This window comes from Euleptes europaea, chromosome 15 (assembly GCF_029931775.1).
Source record: "Euleptes europaea isolate rEulEur1 chromosome 15, rEulEur1.hap1, whole genome shotgun sequence".
Taxonomy (NCBI): Eukaryota; Metazoa; Chordata; class Lepidosauria; order Squamata; family Sphaerodactylidae; genus Euleptes; species Euleptes europaea.
The window spans coordinates 14,546,225-14,562,999 of record NC_079326.1 but is presented as its reverse complement, the minus strand read 5'-3'; the positions used below and the strand labels follow the sequence as shown (position 1 = coordinate 14,562,999).

The 16,775-nt window shown below is 41.7% G+C and overlaps 1 protein-coding gene across 3 annotated transcripts; it reads right to left on the bottom strand.

Annotated features, from left to right (window-relative positions):
* Window positions 1–1,608: 1,608 nt before the first annotated feature.
* C15H2orf76 (chromosome 15 C2orf76 homolog) lies at window positions 1,609–14,548 on the bottom strand. 3 transcript variants are annotated; one of them, XM_056861420.1, is made up of 5 exons: window positions 14,395–14,548; window positions 13,760–13,810; window positions 7,025–7,062; window positions 6,799–6,880; window positions 1,609–1,692 (listed from the first exon to the last, which is right to left on the bottom strand). In XM_056861420.1, exons 1-5 carry the CDS (start codon window positions 14,525–14,527, stop codon window positions 1,616–1,618), a joined length of 381 nt encoding a protein of 126 aa, XP_056717398.1. In that variant the 5' UTR covers window positions 14,528–14,548; the 3' UTR covers window positions 1,609–1,615. The 3 variants fall into 3 exon arrangements, with proteins under 3 accessions (XP_056717398.1, XP_056717400.1, XP_056717399.1); XM_056861421.1 differs by lacking the exon at window positions 1,609–1,692 and adding an exon at window positions 2,052–2,355; XM_056861422.1 differs by lacking the exon at window positions 13,760–13,810.
* Window positions 14,549–16,775: the final 2,227 nt, after the last annotated feature.

The window sequence follows — 16,775 nt, the reverse complement described above, 5'->3', positions numbered from 1 at the left end:
CTACAATAAAAGAAACTTCCTTACAACCAATAGCAAGGCCACCCAGTATCCCTCCTCCGTGTGGCACTTTAAGGGCAGCATATCCTAAACACATCTACTCAAGCCAGGGCCAACTGAGATGTTATGTCATTGGCTGTGGTCCCACATGGAAGACAATTGCTTGCACTCCCATATCATTGACAAAACTTGGGTCAGCACTTCTTGGTTCTTGTCTAGTCAGATCTATACCCTGAAATGAACTGGATAGCAAATGTTTCAATTAGATGGTGTCCCCACTTCCTATGTCATGTCAATCAAGGATTCAGAAATGCATTCTTAAAGACATTTCAAACAGCCACCATTTTGGAGGAGGAAGAGGAAGAGGGGAAGTTGGCTTTTATATGCTTTCTCTGCCACTTAAGGGAGAATCAAACTATTCCTTTCCATTCCAGCAGCTCCTTCCGACCCCCAGAAAGATCATTCCTGAAGCTGCAGGACCTGTACAGGGAAACAGCTGCGTGGGTCAGGGCTACAGCGAGGAGTGGGTGAAGTCACTCCCCCGTCATTTCTGGCAACAGAGCTGTACTTGTGGGAGACATGGAGGAGAGGCTTCATCCCCTTGTCCTCACTGTAGCCACACTGTCCTACACAGCTGTTCCTTCGCGTAAGTCCCAGGACTCCAGGCATCAAAAGGTGCCACAGTAATGGACAGGAAAAAATCAGCATTCATTGCACAAATGAATAAAAATAACACAACCCCAACCACCACATTCAGCATATATGGCTGCAGAAGTATAGTCTGCTTCACCTCTGTCTCAAAATCTCTGGTTGGCCCCAGATTTATACAAGTCAAACCTTATTGCATTGTCTACTGGATGCTCCATCCTGTTGATTGTACTGACTTGTTCCATGTAATCTGCCTTGAGTCCCAGTGAAAAAGGCAGAGTATAAATAATAAAATAAATGGGACATGACAGTGATTTGAGAAGAGTGCATACGTAGAGTACAGACGGGGGGCAAGGAGGGGAGCAAGCCCACACTGGTCTACATGCCGGCATGCCTTCCCTTAGGCTGGATTTGGGCAACTTCTTTCAAGGGAAGAGTCACTTAAGTTGGAGGAAGACTCCTGAGACCAGAGGAAGCCTTCAGACTTTGCTCACTGGAGTGGTAGGATACATACTATTTTATGGTTATTTTCTGTGTGCTGAAAAGGAGACTGGAGAAAACTGGCTGTGGAAGAACAGAAGACTCTGAAGAGCAATTGAACAGAATTCTCATCTTCCTAATGAACATTTCAAATTTCAAAATCAAGATATGATTTTAATGACATTTCATTTCTGTCCTCCATTTGTAGGCCAACGTCTGAAACGTCAACCAGAGTCTTTCACAAATAGTTTTAAAGTGAGAACTCACTGACAAATCATGAATTTAAAGCTATTTAGAGCAGTACTATATGAGAGGCAATTCAATATACTTTGCCTCTCCTTTTGTATCCTAGGTTCCTGTAATGTATAAACCAAGAGCCACAATAATTATAATACATACCTTTAGGGTTTATTAATTAATACAACAAAACAGGGGAAAAGCTCACAAAAAATACTGGAATAGGTGTGCTTATTTCCATGTCTATAAATCTTCACCAGGAAGCAACAGGATTCACTTTATATTTTCTGTAATCATCCATGCAGAAAAATGCCAGCTCTGTTTCATGTGCTGAAAGGGAAAATATTCAACATATTTGGTGAAAACATGACTTTCCAAACTACAGAACAATATATTAACATTAATTAGGATGACAGATGATGTGGTTTAAAGGCTAATTACCAGAGTCTCTGCTTATGCATTAGATCTAAGAATGAATTTAGCCTCACACATTCAAAATGTAGATGTGTACTAAATCTGATGTGGGAGGAGAGGGGAGAAGAGCCTTCTTGGTTAAAACTGCTTTTAAAGCCAAACAAAACCATTCAGGAAGCATTTCATAAGCTCAAAATAAAACTTTTTTTAAGAAGAATATTTCTCTCTTCAGAGTTCTTTATCTGTTCAGGGAGGGGAAGTGTCCCCCCCCCTGAAATTAACCTGTAGCCATCATAATTTAATACTTAAGAGGATCAGTAGAATATTTTACAGATCACTTTACATTCTCCCTCATGACCCATCAAAAAACGTGCGTCTGAAGAAGCTAATTTTTTGCCCTGCCGATGATTAATTCATGAGGCTTCAACAATATGCAAAGTGAAAGACACAAATTGGCTTCTCCAGCAATACCTTCAAATGCCTCTAATTATTCACAGGGGATATGGCAGAGCTAAAGGACCCACAAAGGTTCAGAGCAGTCACAATTCTTTCCACCCAGCAGGTCAAGGACTTCCTCTTCTAAAACAATAAGTCAGCAACATTACTAATTCAGAGTGGAGGCAGAGCTGACGGAGAGCCATCACAATTAGAAGACATGGAACTCTTTTGAAGTGGGGAGCCACCAAGTTCCACACTTGCTTTTTAAAAATTAAACCTGAAGTTAATGAAATCCGCCTACATTATGCAGAAAGGGGAGGGGGAGAAGAGACTGGATCTTGACTAGGAGACCAGTAGAATCGGTTGGCAATGAAAGCTGAATACCAAAACTTTACACTCAGTGAATTGGGAGGGCAGGAGGAAACACACTTGTAAGCCCTGCTGATCAGATAATGGCTGCAGGAAAAAAATTATCACCACAACTATATTCAATTATGAGACTTCTTCAGATAAGATTTCAATCCCGCATGTAATGTTGAGTGGGAGGGAGCTTCAGGCTCGAAAGCTTTTCACTAACCATCCCCCAAATGAAGCAGCAGACCACAAATTGACAGGAATGTGGAATTGTCCCAGTTTAAGTCCTTCAATCCCCGCTGCAGTTAAAATTGCAAAAGAGAAACACAAGGCAGAAGAAGCACCTGTGCAGACGCACAGAGGAAATGAAGCGCAGACAGTACTTCCCTTCCAGCTACAGAAGGCAAAGCATTTACTTAGCTTCAGACTTCTCCATAAATGCTGGGAAAGGAGCTACTACAAACCTATCAAGAATTCAGAATAATAATAAAAAGGGGTAGTACAAGAAGCGATGATGGTCATCATTGTTCAACTCTGCTGATTTAAAAAAGAAAATCCTAAAATAGTCAGTCTTACTTCGTTTGTAGATAATTGCTCATATAACTAACTCGGTACTTGTGAATGGTTTCTCTGAATTGGAACCATCTTGTTTGAGGGCACCATTTTTTGGCAAGGCAGACAGTATGCCATTTCAGGAAATTAGGTTTCTGTGGACCAAGTAAACAGAGCCACTATCCTTCTCTCAGCAAAAAGTATTCAGTTCTTCACAGGATCCATCTACTAGTACTTCAAGTTCTAGGGATCTCATTAGATAATACTTACATGACATCTGCCACATTCTCATTTAGTGCAGTATTTATTAGTCTACATTTATATCCCACTGTTCCTCTAAACACCCTGACCTGGATGACCCAGGCTAGCCTCATGTTGTCAGATCTCAGAAGCCAAGCAGGGTCAGCCCTGGTTAGTATCGTTATGCAAAGGAAGGCAATGGCAAACCGCCTCTGTTAGTCTCTTGCCTTGAAACCCTACTGGGTTGCCATAAGTCAGCTGTGACTTGACGGCACTTTACACGCACATTCCTCTAATCACTGCCCCAGGTAGTTGGAGGGCACAACTAGAAGCAAGGGAAGTTTTCCCTCAACAAGGCCAATGCCTTGTTCTCTGAACCATTGACAGACTAATGTATGCCAACCAGAGCTCCTTGATTGAATTTTTTTAATGTAAGCTACAATAAATGCCTTAATACACTGTCCTAATTTAAATTTACAAGTCTAAGCCACCGTTTCTCAAACTGGGGTGCTGCTGATTCCTAGGGTTCCTTGAAGCTACTCCATGGAATTCACAAGCTCTTTGTAAGAACAGTGGGCAGCCCTTCTTATGCTAGTCAGTGAATATGATAATGAAGCCTTCACACTTTTCTAGTTATAGGGGCAGGGACTCTCAATCTCAGGTGACAGAATTGGCTTTCCCCTCTTTTGAAGGGTGAGAATTCATACAGCTGTAGGAGAATTGAAGGAGTGGGGACAATCTCATCAGCATTTTACCAATGAGCAATATAACTTCTGGTGAAAAACGGGAAGTGATTTCATCATGTTCAAACAACACTCTAGGATTCACCCAAAAGTCTATGGTTAAACCATGGTGATTTGGATAACTCCTAGAGCATCATGCCTTTGTGATGTCATCTCTTATGGTACAAAACCTGAGCTGACATTGGTGTGATGGTGAACAGCCCTCCCATTTTCTCTCCATCAGCCTGTCAAGCAATGGCAGGGAATGGGGCCCCCTAAGTCACCACCCATAGTTACTCAGCATCCAGACCACCTCAGAACATGTGCTAAATGGTTGCTGGGAACAAAGTCACCTGAATGGATGCCCTGGGAGATTTATTGGGGGAACACAACCCTACTGATTCTCTGGGACCTCTGAGCGGGTTTTGGTACCACTGATCATGGTATCCTTCTGGGTTGCCGCTGGGACTGGGAGGTATCATTTTATGGTGTTTTCAGTCCCACTTGGAAGGCAGGTTTCAGAAGGTGGTGCTAGGGGACTGCTGCTCAGCTCCTTGGCCATTGACCTGTTGAGCGCCTTAGCCTACCTCAGTGTACCCTAACTTACTCTAATAATAGTATCTTATTACCCTCTCTGCATCTCCCCCTTTAGAACAAAACTAGACATTGCAGTGACCACAGGTCTAACCCATGGCTGCCAATGCCATTTTAGAGGAGCATTCAGTCATTTAAAAGTTGCTAAGAGCCCAATCCTGACCAGGTGTGCGGCGCAGCAGCCCCAGGCGATCTGGCCCATCATACCTTTTCAAGTGCTGGAACAGGCTGTTTTGGCACGTGAAAAGGCTCAATCAGGGAGGCAAGATCGCCTGGAGCTGCTGCGCTGTGGGTCCTCGTGATTATTTTTAAATTGTGAAATTCTCCTCGCAAATGGGCCTGGCGGCCATGGGTTGAGCCCGTGGCTGCCTTAGCATCTAGGTAGTTCTGCTGTGCTAGACTCGCTATCATCTTCATGACAATTGTTTGCACTGTAAAGTGTTTGGGTAATGGTATGATTAGCTTGTCCAAACATCTGGCAGAGAGCTGCTACTGCACTACAGAATTATGCTCTAGACTATCAGACTGGAAAAGAGCAAATAGATAAACAGTCTGTATATGTATAACTCACAACGGCAGTGGACCCAACGGCCACAAAATAGCACAGAGTTTAAAACGCTTTAAAAAGTTTTTTTCTATCAGTGTCATTACTGGATTACAGGCTGGTGCTTGTTATGTTAGTCCCGCCAAGTCACTGGAAACGAAACAGATCTTTCATTTAAAAATGGTAAAGATGGTATCGCTTTACTCTGCTCCAGTTAGACCTCACCTAGAGTATTGTGTTCAGTTTTGGGCACCACAATTAAAGAAAGATGCAGACAAGCTGGAAAGTGTCCAAAGGAGGGCAACAAAGATGGGGAGGGGTCTGGAGACCAAGTCCTATGAGGAAAGGTTGAAGGAGCTGGGTATGTTTAGCCTGAAGAGAAGAAGACTGAGAGGGGATATGATAACCATCTTCAAGTACTTGAAGGGCTGTCAGAGAGGATGGTGCCACCTAGTTGTTTTCTGTTGCCCCAGAAGGTTGGACCAGAACCAATGGGTTGAAATTATATCAAAAGAGTTTCCATCTAGACATTAGGAAGAATTTTCTAACAGAGCGGTTCCTCAGTGGAACAGGTTTCCTCGGAAGGTGATAAGCCCTCCTTCCCTAGAGGTTTTTAAGCAGAGGCTAGATGGCCATCTGTCAGCATTGCTGATACTATGACCTTAGGCAGATCATGAGAGGGAGGGCAGTTTGGCCATCATCTGGGCATGGAGTAGGGGTCACTGGGTGTGTGTGGGGGAGGTAGTTGTGAAATTCCTGCATTGTGCAGGGGGTCTAGATAGCCCTGGTGTTCCCTTCCAACTCTATGATTCTATGATTCTAAAATATCCCACACAGACTTCAAATATCTCACTGTGACTGCATTCTCCCATTTCTTGCTCCTTTCTCTGTTGCTGCACTCCACCTGTCTGCCAGTCTCCAATGTACTGTATTCTAAGCATGACGATAATCATCCAGACTCCCACCACAAGCTATTGCTTGCTCGGAATTAGAGTTGCACCCTGCAGGCACCTGGTTTGCCAGGCAACGCTGCTTTCCAGTACTTATTAACTGCATGGTATGCCCTGTGGTACTTTCCTACCAGAAAGTGAACAAGCATGTTCTGACAGGCACCACATGCTCTTGGATCTGCGTGCCTCCAAGTGATCTGGGTGATTACCCAACGCTGCACCACACATTAGCAAAACAGATTCTTACCTCAAGACTCGGCACTAGTTCCACTGCTTAAATTTCCAACTAAAACATCAGTTTAAATGTTACTGAAAAGGCTAAGCAGCAGACATGGTACTAATAACCAAGCTGTCAATCATTTAAAATTACCCTCAACAGCAGTCTAAGCATACCTTTAAAAAAAATCTCCATTAGCATTTTGAAGAGACATATGTGGTGCCCTCAAGCCCAATGATTTGAATGTACATAGAGCCCATTCCTCCCCTCCTGAATAATCACCAGATTGTAAAGACAGCATCAAGAGTAGCATTTGCTTTTCAGTCAGCTATCCAAACATAATCAGCCGCTCTCAGGATAATGATAAGCGCAATGAACTGTGTCTTCACTCAATCCAAATGTACTACCTACCTATTCCAGCTGCTTTCAGGGTGCTTTCCTCTGCCAAAATGAGTTTGTCATCGTCTTCTAAACTCACAACGAGTTCATTGGTCTAGAAACAGGGGAGGGGGGTGAATATAAATACAGGGTTGTAAAATAAGAGATGCCCCTGTATCCTAGCACAGGGCAGGCCTGTTCTGTCACCAACTGATTAAATTTAGAAAGATCTAAGGAGGGTGAGATCATAAAAATGTACCTTAGAGCCGTGTGCCTGGTGAATAATCTTCATTGTGTCTGAAAAAGAGAACTTGCATTGAGCAACAATTTGATATCAAGCATTCAGAACAGCTGTCTGTGGCCTCTCTAAGTCTCAGGTACATGTTACATTCTTCATGCATGCTTTTGTAGCATTTCCCCCCTCCATAGATTTCTTTTTTCCACTAAAAAGTGTGTATTTTTTAAGCTGCCAGGGAAATCACGTTCCTTTCCCATCACCCCCAGCCAACATCACTTGCGACACTAACAGAATGACCCGATGCCCATTTATTCAGAAATAAATCTAATTCAGTTCAGCAGCTTCCAAGTACGTGCACACAGGATTGCAGCACTTGTTATTCCATAACGACTCACTTGTATACCTACCACAAGGCCTGTGATGAGCAGAAACAAGGGTTTCTAAGAAAGCCACCTATTCCCAAAGTGTAGGCAAAATCAATGCAGACGTTATGGGGTTCAAAGAGGGGGGAAATACACAAACTTCTAACATTTATCCCACTTCCCTATAAGTAACACCTGCTATTTCCTTATGTACTTGAGTACACACTGGGTCTCCAAATAATCCATCTTGCCTTCAGATATTAACATAGGTTGCAATCCTAAGAACACCTTCCTGAGAGTAAGCCCCAGTGAATAAAATGAGACTTCCTTCTGAGTAGATATAGGATTGCTCCCACGGAGGCAAGTTCCACATACTTTTCTACTTGTTAACCCCCCTTTTACAACATGCATGATTAATTGTGCACATCCAACCAAAGCTGATGACTATTTGCCATGGACAGCACTCACTAAGGATATGAGGTTAGGTCTTCTATTCCACTAGCCGCAGGAGCCTTCCGTGGGAAAGCACATATTCCATGGATGGAGGTCTTCACCGCTAGCAGAATGGACTAATGCAGTCCAAACCATTGCTTACATCAGGCACCTTTTATACCAGATAAAGTGAGATCACCTTACCGCTTGTTTCTTTATACTAACAATGAAGTGGTAAATATGAAAAGAGAAAGCTGGCACTCCTCCAAATTCAGTAATGGATGTACAGTTATGGAAAGCCTTGCTAAGGATATTCACAATCTTTGTATGCTTTCAGTACAGTAACACACACTTATCTATACCATCAAGCTTTTGGTAGTACTGGTTTTTCCATCAGGAAGGCATTATTTGAGAAGGCAGCTTTTTGCTGATAACGGAATTCTGGTTTCTTACTTGTAACTGATTTGGATATTATGATTGGTATACCTTCTGATGCTTTACGATGGAGGATACTGATTTCAGAAAGCTGACATATAGAGTTCTAAAACGAACAAATAACCCAACCACAACTTGGTTGCTTCTTGGTATATGGTTACTGACTCAAGGATAGCTATGGGTTACGCCCAATTGGATTGAAAGGGACAGAATTGAATTGCGGAGAACTAGAACTCTACGTGCTGACTACTGTAAAATATGACTGACCTCACCTGGAACTGCAGAGTCATTCCCAGACATACATTTCAATAACATCTTAACAATGAGGGATAGAAACTTGTATTTTTTTATTAAAAAAAACCCAGGAAGTTGAAATTTTCAGGGATTCAGGAAACAGAGTCCATAAATAGTGAAATCAAAGACTTGCAGGATACACAACTTTTTTTAACAACTGTTTAAATTCCACTTCAGAATTAAATTCTACTTAATCTGGCAAATTTGTACTTTAGATCTTTCCTGTTTACCACCAGCCTCATTCTCATTTTTATCTTATTTACTATGTAAATTATTTCCACACAGAAGCCTCTCGTTCTACGCTTCCATCTCCTACTTGGCTACCCTTTCTGACCTCACAATTAGTTGCGAGACATTGAAATGCAGACGCACGAAGAAAGCTGCAATTTCAAAGGATTGTGGGTCACGAGCAGCACTTCAGCATGCAAGTCAAGTTTAAAAGGCATTTTAGGAAGATGATAAAAAATTAATACCCCAAAGACACCTCTGCCAATTAACAGCAGAATGAATAATGTGTCCGCTAACGCCGAAATGAATTGCAAAATGTACATCAACTATTCAGCTAATAACTCTGTGAGGTAAAGTTCCCCCTGCAATGGAACCAGAACGCCTGATCCCTTTCTTTCGCCCTTCCCCACCCACCACTGTCCAATGCCCCCAACCCTTTAGGACAGCATTTCTGCAGCTTCCAGTTTTAAGCCATTTAAATTTTTATTCCTTCAAAACTTTCACTGCTCTTTTTTCCTCAGCTAGTCCAAGTCATTATTCAAACAGGCACTTTGCAAATCACAGCAAATGGCACAGGGTTAGGCATGCCCCAGCAGTACGTCTGGAAAAACATGTCACAACTAAACAGGGCAGCTAACACTTCTCACAGAGAAACAGCTCCCAGTCGTTACAAAAATCCGCCCAGAACAGCTTAATTCAGCCAGGGCACAAGTAATCTTGGTTGATCTTGAGGAGAAAATGATGCCGCACCAGTGGGCGGGAAAAGTAGGGTTGCCAAGTGCCCGGTGGCAGCTGGAAAAATCCCGCCAATCCACCAGGCTGCCCGTGGATCAGCTGAGAGCCGGTGGGCAACTTGTGCACGAGCACCCACGCGATGCACCTATGTCACTTCAGGGTTTACCCGGAAGCGACATGGACGCTTCAAGTTGCTAAAGCGTCCATGTCGCTTCCGTGTAAACCCTGAAGTGACGCGGGTGCTCGTGCACAAGTGGAGCTGAGTGGTAACCTGCAGTACTGCAATCCAAACTCTGCTCATGACCTGAGTTCGATCCCAACAGACGTTTGTTTCAGGTAGCCAGCTCAAGGTTGACTCAGCCTTTCATCCTTCCAAGGTCGGTAAAATGAATACCCAACTTGCTGGGGGTAAAGTGAAGATAACTGGGAAGGCACCGGCAAACCACCCTGTAAACAAAGTCTGCCTAGTAAATGTCGGGATCTGATGTCACCCCATTAAAGCCAGACCTAAAATACACATCCTAAGACATAAAAACAACAAGTAAAACATAGGGCAGGAAGGATGGATCACTGAGGGAATGCCAAACAGGGAAATAAGTTTTAACCAGCTGACAGAAGATGGCAACAGAAAGGGACAGACAAGTAAAAGTTGTCATTATTGGGACGTATATCAACAGTCCAAATGAACATTTTACCAAGGATACTCTTCTTATTCCAAAATTTACCTATAATATCACATGTCAAATACTTTGATACTTGGAGAAAAGACATATTAAATTGCATCTGGCAAGGGAAAAAACCGAGGATTGCTTATAAATATCTGGTGGATCTTAAAGTTAGAGGAGGTTTAGCGTTACCTAATTTCCAACTCTACGCTGAAGCGGCAGCTTTAACATGGCTAAAAGACTGGATGGACTTATCTAATGTGCGTTTGTTAGATCTTGAAGGTTTCAACAACATAAGTGGATGGCATGGCTATTTATGGTACGATAAAATCAAGATACATGCATCATTTCGTAACTATATAATCAGGTCCGCTTTACTTCGTACTTGGATGAGATATAAACATATTTTTGAACCAGCAACGCCGATGTGGATATCACCCCAAGAAATGTTGACATTACGCCCACTTAGACCGGATAAATTAATTATTTACCAGGATTTAATTAACTGGGAAGGGGAAAAATGCTCACTAAAAGACTTTGTTACTTAAAGAAGATTTACAATGGCTTCAATATTGTCAGATTAAATCAGTCTTTACACAAGATCTGAAAAATGGATTCTCTAAAGAAAAATCGCTTTTTCACAAGATGTTACTAGACAATGATACTCAACTGATATCTAAAATGTATAATCTTCTTTTAACAATATATTGTGAGCAGGAGACAATTAAACCAACAACGATTGATTGAGCTCAAAATGTGGGACATGATATTGTTTTAAATAAATGGGAAAGATTATGGTCAAAAGACCTGAAAGGAATAAATGCCCAGTCAGTTCGAGAAAATATCTATAAAATGATGTATAGATGGCATTTAACACCTAAGAAGATTGCAAGGATTTACAAAATGACGTCCCCTAAATGTTGGAAATGTAACAAGGAAGTTGGTTCTTTTTACCATATGTGGTGGACCTGTGACAAAGCCAAGGATTTTTGGGATATGATTTATAATGAACTAAGACTAATACTACAAAAAAATATACCCAAAATACCAGAAATGATGCTATTAAGTATGATACCTGATGACCTGTCAACACAAAGAAATTTTTTGGTTTATGCTACAACAGCTGCAAGACTGCTTTATGCAGCAAAATGGAAAGGGGCAGATATCCCTGGGGAAAAAGACTGGATTATGAAAATGTTTGAACTGGTGGAAATGGCAAAGCTCACAGCTACTTTAAATCAAAAAGACAATGTTCGATTTATGGGGGAATGGGAGGCTTGGATGAAATATTGTGAATATGAATTAAAACTGGGAAAAATGGAAGAATATTTTTCAATCTGATCTAGATGGCACTTTTAATATTAAGAATTATAACCATTTATATCAACAGAGTATGTTATATGAAAGTTAAATGAAATTTAAATGAGTTTAAGAACGATTAAGATCAGTACATATTACGTTGGGATAAAAATACTATATTAAAAGGCGGACAGATGTGATGGGGAAGTCAAAGAAATTTCCTTTATTTTTTCTTTCTCTTTGTAATGTTTATATGTTCTTAGTTATTATGGAAAATTTCTATTATAAAAACCAATAAAAAAAAATTTTTTTTAAAAAAGAAAGGGACAGACAAGTCTCCCTGGGGAGAAAGTTTCAGAATTTTGATGCCCCAACCAAGAAGTCCCTCTCAGTTGCCTAACCTCAGAAGGTGGGGACATCTGAAGAAGGCCTCAGAAGATGACCACACTGGTCAGGTAGGTTCATAAGGAAGTAGGCATTCTTTCAAGTATGTTGGTCCCAAACCATATGGGGATTTAAAGGTCAATACCAGTGCTTCCTTTTCATGCTAGGAAAAGTTGAGGGCAGCAGGAAAAGAGGAAGACCCAACAAGAGATGGATTGACTCAATAAAGGAAGCCACAGCCTTCAATTTGCAAGATCTGAGCAAGGCTGTCAAAGAAAGGACATTTTGGAGGACTTTTATTAATAGGGTCGCCATGAGTCGGAAGCGACTTGACGGCACTTAACACACACACACACACCAGTGCTTCCAAGCCAGAATGGATGCAAGAGATTTTATCTACAAAGTGTTGAACAAAACAGTCCCCAGTGCGCCATCTCTTCCTGTAGGCCAGAGCCCAAAAGGCCTCCGACCACCTAAAACAGCTTTGCTGGCCTACACTGTGCAGATGCAATGGTAGCAGGAAAGCGTTGTTTCCTGGCTGCTATCACCACCATGAAGTAAATGGTGAGCTTTTGCTCATTTGGTTGTTTAACTATAGTTTTAAATGACATTGTCACACACCTTGAGTCCTTTTGGGAGAAACACAGGCCAAAAGGGCTGCAAATAGATGCAGAATTTAACCCTTTCCAAGTGTTACCCTCCCAAATGTAAAACAAGGAAAATTAGCCATAGAGCACCCCCCCAAAAAAAACCCACTATATTTTAGCGCAGTGTAGATACATCCAGGTCACCAACCCAACTCTTCTTTATTTAACAGCCCAGTCCTGCAACTGTTTACTCAAAACGTCCCACAGAACACAGTGGGGCTTACTCTGAACAGAGGTATATAGCACTGCAGTCTTACTCCCTTACAATCTACAGATCATGCTGGGTGGGGGGAGGGTACATCCTTTGGGCCATGTCTGATATTCTGAAATCAAATCCCAAATTATCCTTTATGGATGTACGGATGAACTGTGAAACCTGTAAAATGCGTTGCCATTACAACTATTTTTTCATTAGCATTTTTATTAGACAGAAACCTTCAACAGAACTCCTGAAGACAGTTGCCTGCTTTTTTCTTGTGCTATTTTCTGAAGCGCAATGTAGACGGATGGGACCCTGCAGCTATCAACAAGTTTTAATACTATCAACACAAGTAATAATTTACTGCTGCCCTATTTCTAAACAGTTGTTGCTCTCTCCCTCTTCCACCCTTTATTGCATCCTATGAAGTATTTGCAACATTCCTTCCCAGTATTCCTTCTCCTCCTATCCAAATGCACCCCCCCCCCAAAGCTACACAGGCCAAGCTCTCATATACCCAAAAAATGGTATCTCCATTCCTGAATCCTTTAGTATTGAACCAAACAATCCCTTGGCACATTATTTTTGGCTGCAAAAGCAGAGTTGATCCTGTAGGATGTTATAATCATTCCTTCAACAACATCTTCGTCTTCTTGTAGAAATTCTGCCAAAAGTACCTTTAAAAATTTTTTTAGGTCTTTTCCTTCAGATTTTTCTTTCAAGCCACGTATGCGAATAGAATTTTCTTTTATTTTGAGTTCAAGCATTGCTATATGGTCCTCCCTTTTCTCCTCCCTTTCTTGGGCTGATTCCGTCGACATTTCCAGGGTGTCAATCCACTTTTTGGTGTCTTTGTTCTCCTGTGTGCACTTTTGGAGTTTGGTTTCCATCTTATCCTGACTTACAGTCAAAGAAGAGATTGAGTCTTGCAAAGCAGCAATGGCATTTGTATTTTGGGAGATGGCAACTGTATTTTGGCTCAACTCTTGTTTCATTTCTGTAACCTCCAATCAGGTTAATTCTTTAGGGAAAAAATATAATTGGTATTTAACTGAAGAGTACTGAAAGACACATACCGTATCTGTACTTTTTAAAGGGAGGTGGAAGTCCTGTTCTTAATGACACATCTAGGGAGGGAGGGAAAACAGAAACACAATTGCTTTCACTTACATTTAACATGACAGGAAGAAACACTGAATGATCTTTTCTAACTATTAATAGTGTCATTCTAAGCAGTTTCACCCTTCTAAGGCCATTGACTTCAATGGACTTAGATGGTGTAATTCTGCTTAAGGTTGAGGTATAAGCCAGTCACATCAGTGGGACCTACCTCCAAGTAAATACAATTAAGACTGAGTTATAAGATGGATGGCAGCACAGCTAAGGATGCTAGGCTTAATATTTCATAGTTGACAGATGATGGTTTACATTGTACACATTAGTTATTTAAATACAACCAATTCTGTCCTGATGGTTACCTTCAGAAGTGTCAGAAACCCTATCTATCAATTCTCCCAGAGAAAATGCAGTTCTGGTAACAACTGAGCAACAGAATGGAAACTTAAGAATTAGTGTAGTTGTGTTTGCCCAGCCCACAACATAGTAAGGAGATTATCCTATCATCACAGAGCAATACCTCTGATTTCCACAACCCTGCTGCACTCCCACAGTGCCCTCTGACACACACGGCACCTTAGACATGGTCTCTTACCATTCCTCACAAATGCAATAAACTCCTTTACAGTTTGATCCAGGTTAATGCCAGGATACACGACAGGTTTGAAATTACGATGCTCAAAGGAGCGAACCAGACGAACTGTAACGGTCACACCTTCTGATGACATGTGACTCAACCAGAAGTCACCTAGAAGAAAAAGCGTGACATAATAGATTTTTTTTCTTTTGAAGTACTGTTCAGAAATCTAAGGTACAACTAAGGTTCTTGAACATAATAAGCACAAAACTGCGAGTTCACTTTCCATGCAAAGAAACTCCAAATTCTATAAGCAATATAAAAACCATTTTTTTATGTCCCATCTTGTCAATTGTGTTGTCTCACTCTGGGTAATCCGCCTTGAGTCCAAGTGAGAAAGGGAGACTATAAATAACATAAATACATGTTTTTATACATTAATAAAAGCAGTATGCACAGGCTGTTGCTACCTTTGGGAAAGAGGGCTGAAAAGAAGCATGGAGGATAGGAAAATATGATGGATTATAGGAATACTGTGGATATTACAGAACCCCCACATTTAGTGCACTTTTTTTAATCACTTTGTAAATTTAAAAAAAAGAACCATCCTCCAAGAACTGCAAGCTGATGAGGACTAAACACATTCCTTGTTCCCCATGACACACAAAACCTTTAAGGCAAGCTAGTCAGTTTTTAAAAGGAGAAGAAGATGGGGCAGGGGGGAGAGATTGACCTTTTAAGTCCCAATTCATACCATTTTAGCACCCCAAAAAGCTCTGCTTAGCCACAGCTTGGGAGCTAAGCACGGTTTGCCACAGAACAGGGGGGTTGCTATGCAGAGACAGGCAATGCCAAAGCACCTCTTGCCTTGAAAGAGATGAGGTCTCAACAGCATGTCTTTCTTTGTGTAAGATGCAAGTATTTGCCACCCAACACACACACACAAGCTGTTAACAACTGCACAAAAGTAAGACAGAATACAAAGAATACAAAGAATATCATCCACTATCTTCATAACAAATCTGTGGAGGCAGCTCAATAATCATGCAAATTATGATTTGATTTACAAATAGTGAATTTACCCACCATTGTAAGAGTTATTGACTGATGAATTTGAACGCTGGATGCAAATGTTGATCCACAATATCTGTGCCAACACTGCAAGGCATGGGCAGGAGGGTACAGAAGACACTTCCACACAGCCATCCCAAGCACAGTTACACCCAAGCCCATGGCAGACAATGGGCTTACAAGGGCAAAACAGCTTGGGATGGAACTGTTATTCACTGCTAGATACCGCACAAGCCACACAGCAGTATAAATACACAAAAAATAAGTATTTTAAATAAAATGGAGGCTGTGTTTAATTAAAATATGTAGGTTCCGGGACTACAGATATTCATATTTATTTATTTAGAATATTTCTATGCCACCACTTCGGAGTCCTTCTCAAGGCAGCTTACAATCAAAAACCACAGTATAAAAAGACAAGCAATTAACAAGTTCCTCATCTTGTAGACACTGAAAACGGCTTAGCCTGACACTCCTCCTCCCAGGCTCTTGCTCCGAGCAGGCCAGGGTTTGGCTCGGAGTCAAAGCCCTGGTCACGTGCTCCTGGTTCTCATGCCTTTGTACAGTATCTGTATCCTGCGTTCTATGCTCAGTATGGTATGCCTATCCTGTTTACCACAACCACCCCAGCTGCACAGCCATGTTCTGTCTATACCTACCCTGAGAAAGCTTATCATGGATTGTAGCTGCCTGGGTACCTTTGCCCTATCCATCTTTGAAGTCTGCCCTGCATTTTAACCATGTACCCTTGCCTTGATTCCTCGTTAGTAGCCTTGTATGCCCAGGAGGCAGCCAGCTTCTTACTTTGTCTAACTTTTGCTCCTAATAAAGTCTAAACTGCTTCAGAGCCTTTGTGTGTGTGTGTTAAGTGCCGTCAAGTCACTTCCGACTCATGGCGACTCTATGAATGAAAGTCCTCCAAAATGTCCTATCTTTGACAGCCCTGCTCAGATCCTGCAAATTGAAGGCTGTGGCTTCCTTTATTGAGTCCATCCAACTCTTGTTGGGTCTTCCTCTTTTCCTGCTGCCCTCGACTTTTCCTAGCATGACCGTCTTTTCCAGTGACTCTTCAGAGCCTTTGCCTGATGGTTTTTGCTCGAAGGATGCTAAGGACAAGTCTCTGAGGCTGACATTTTTGCTTTGGATTTGCCGCTCTCTAGATGCACATTTTCCCCATCTGAATTCTCAAAACTCTGCCTGGGGGCTTATTTTTTTAGTTTTGAGAATTTGGCTGGGGGAAACAGGCATTTAGAGGGCAGCAAATCCAAGGCGAAACCTCCCATGGATCTTTGTCCAATAGTAACCTGACCTGGATGGCCCAGGCTAGC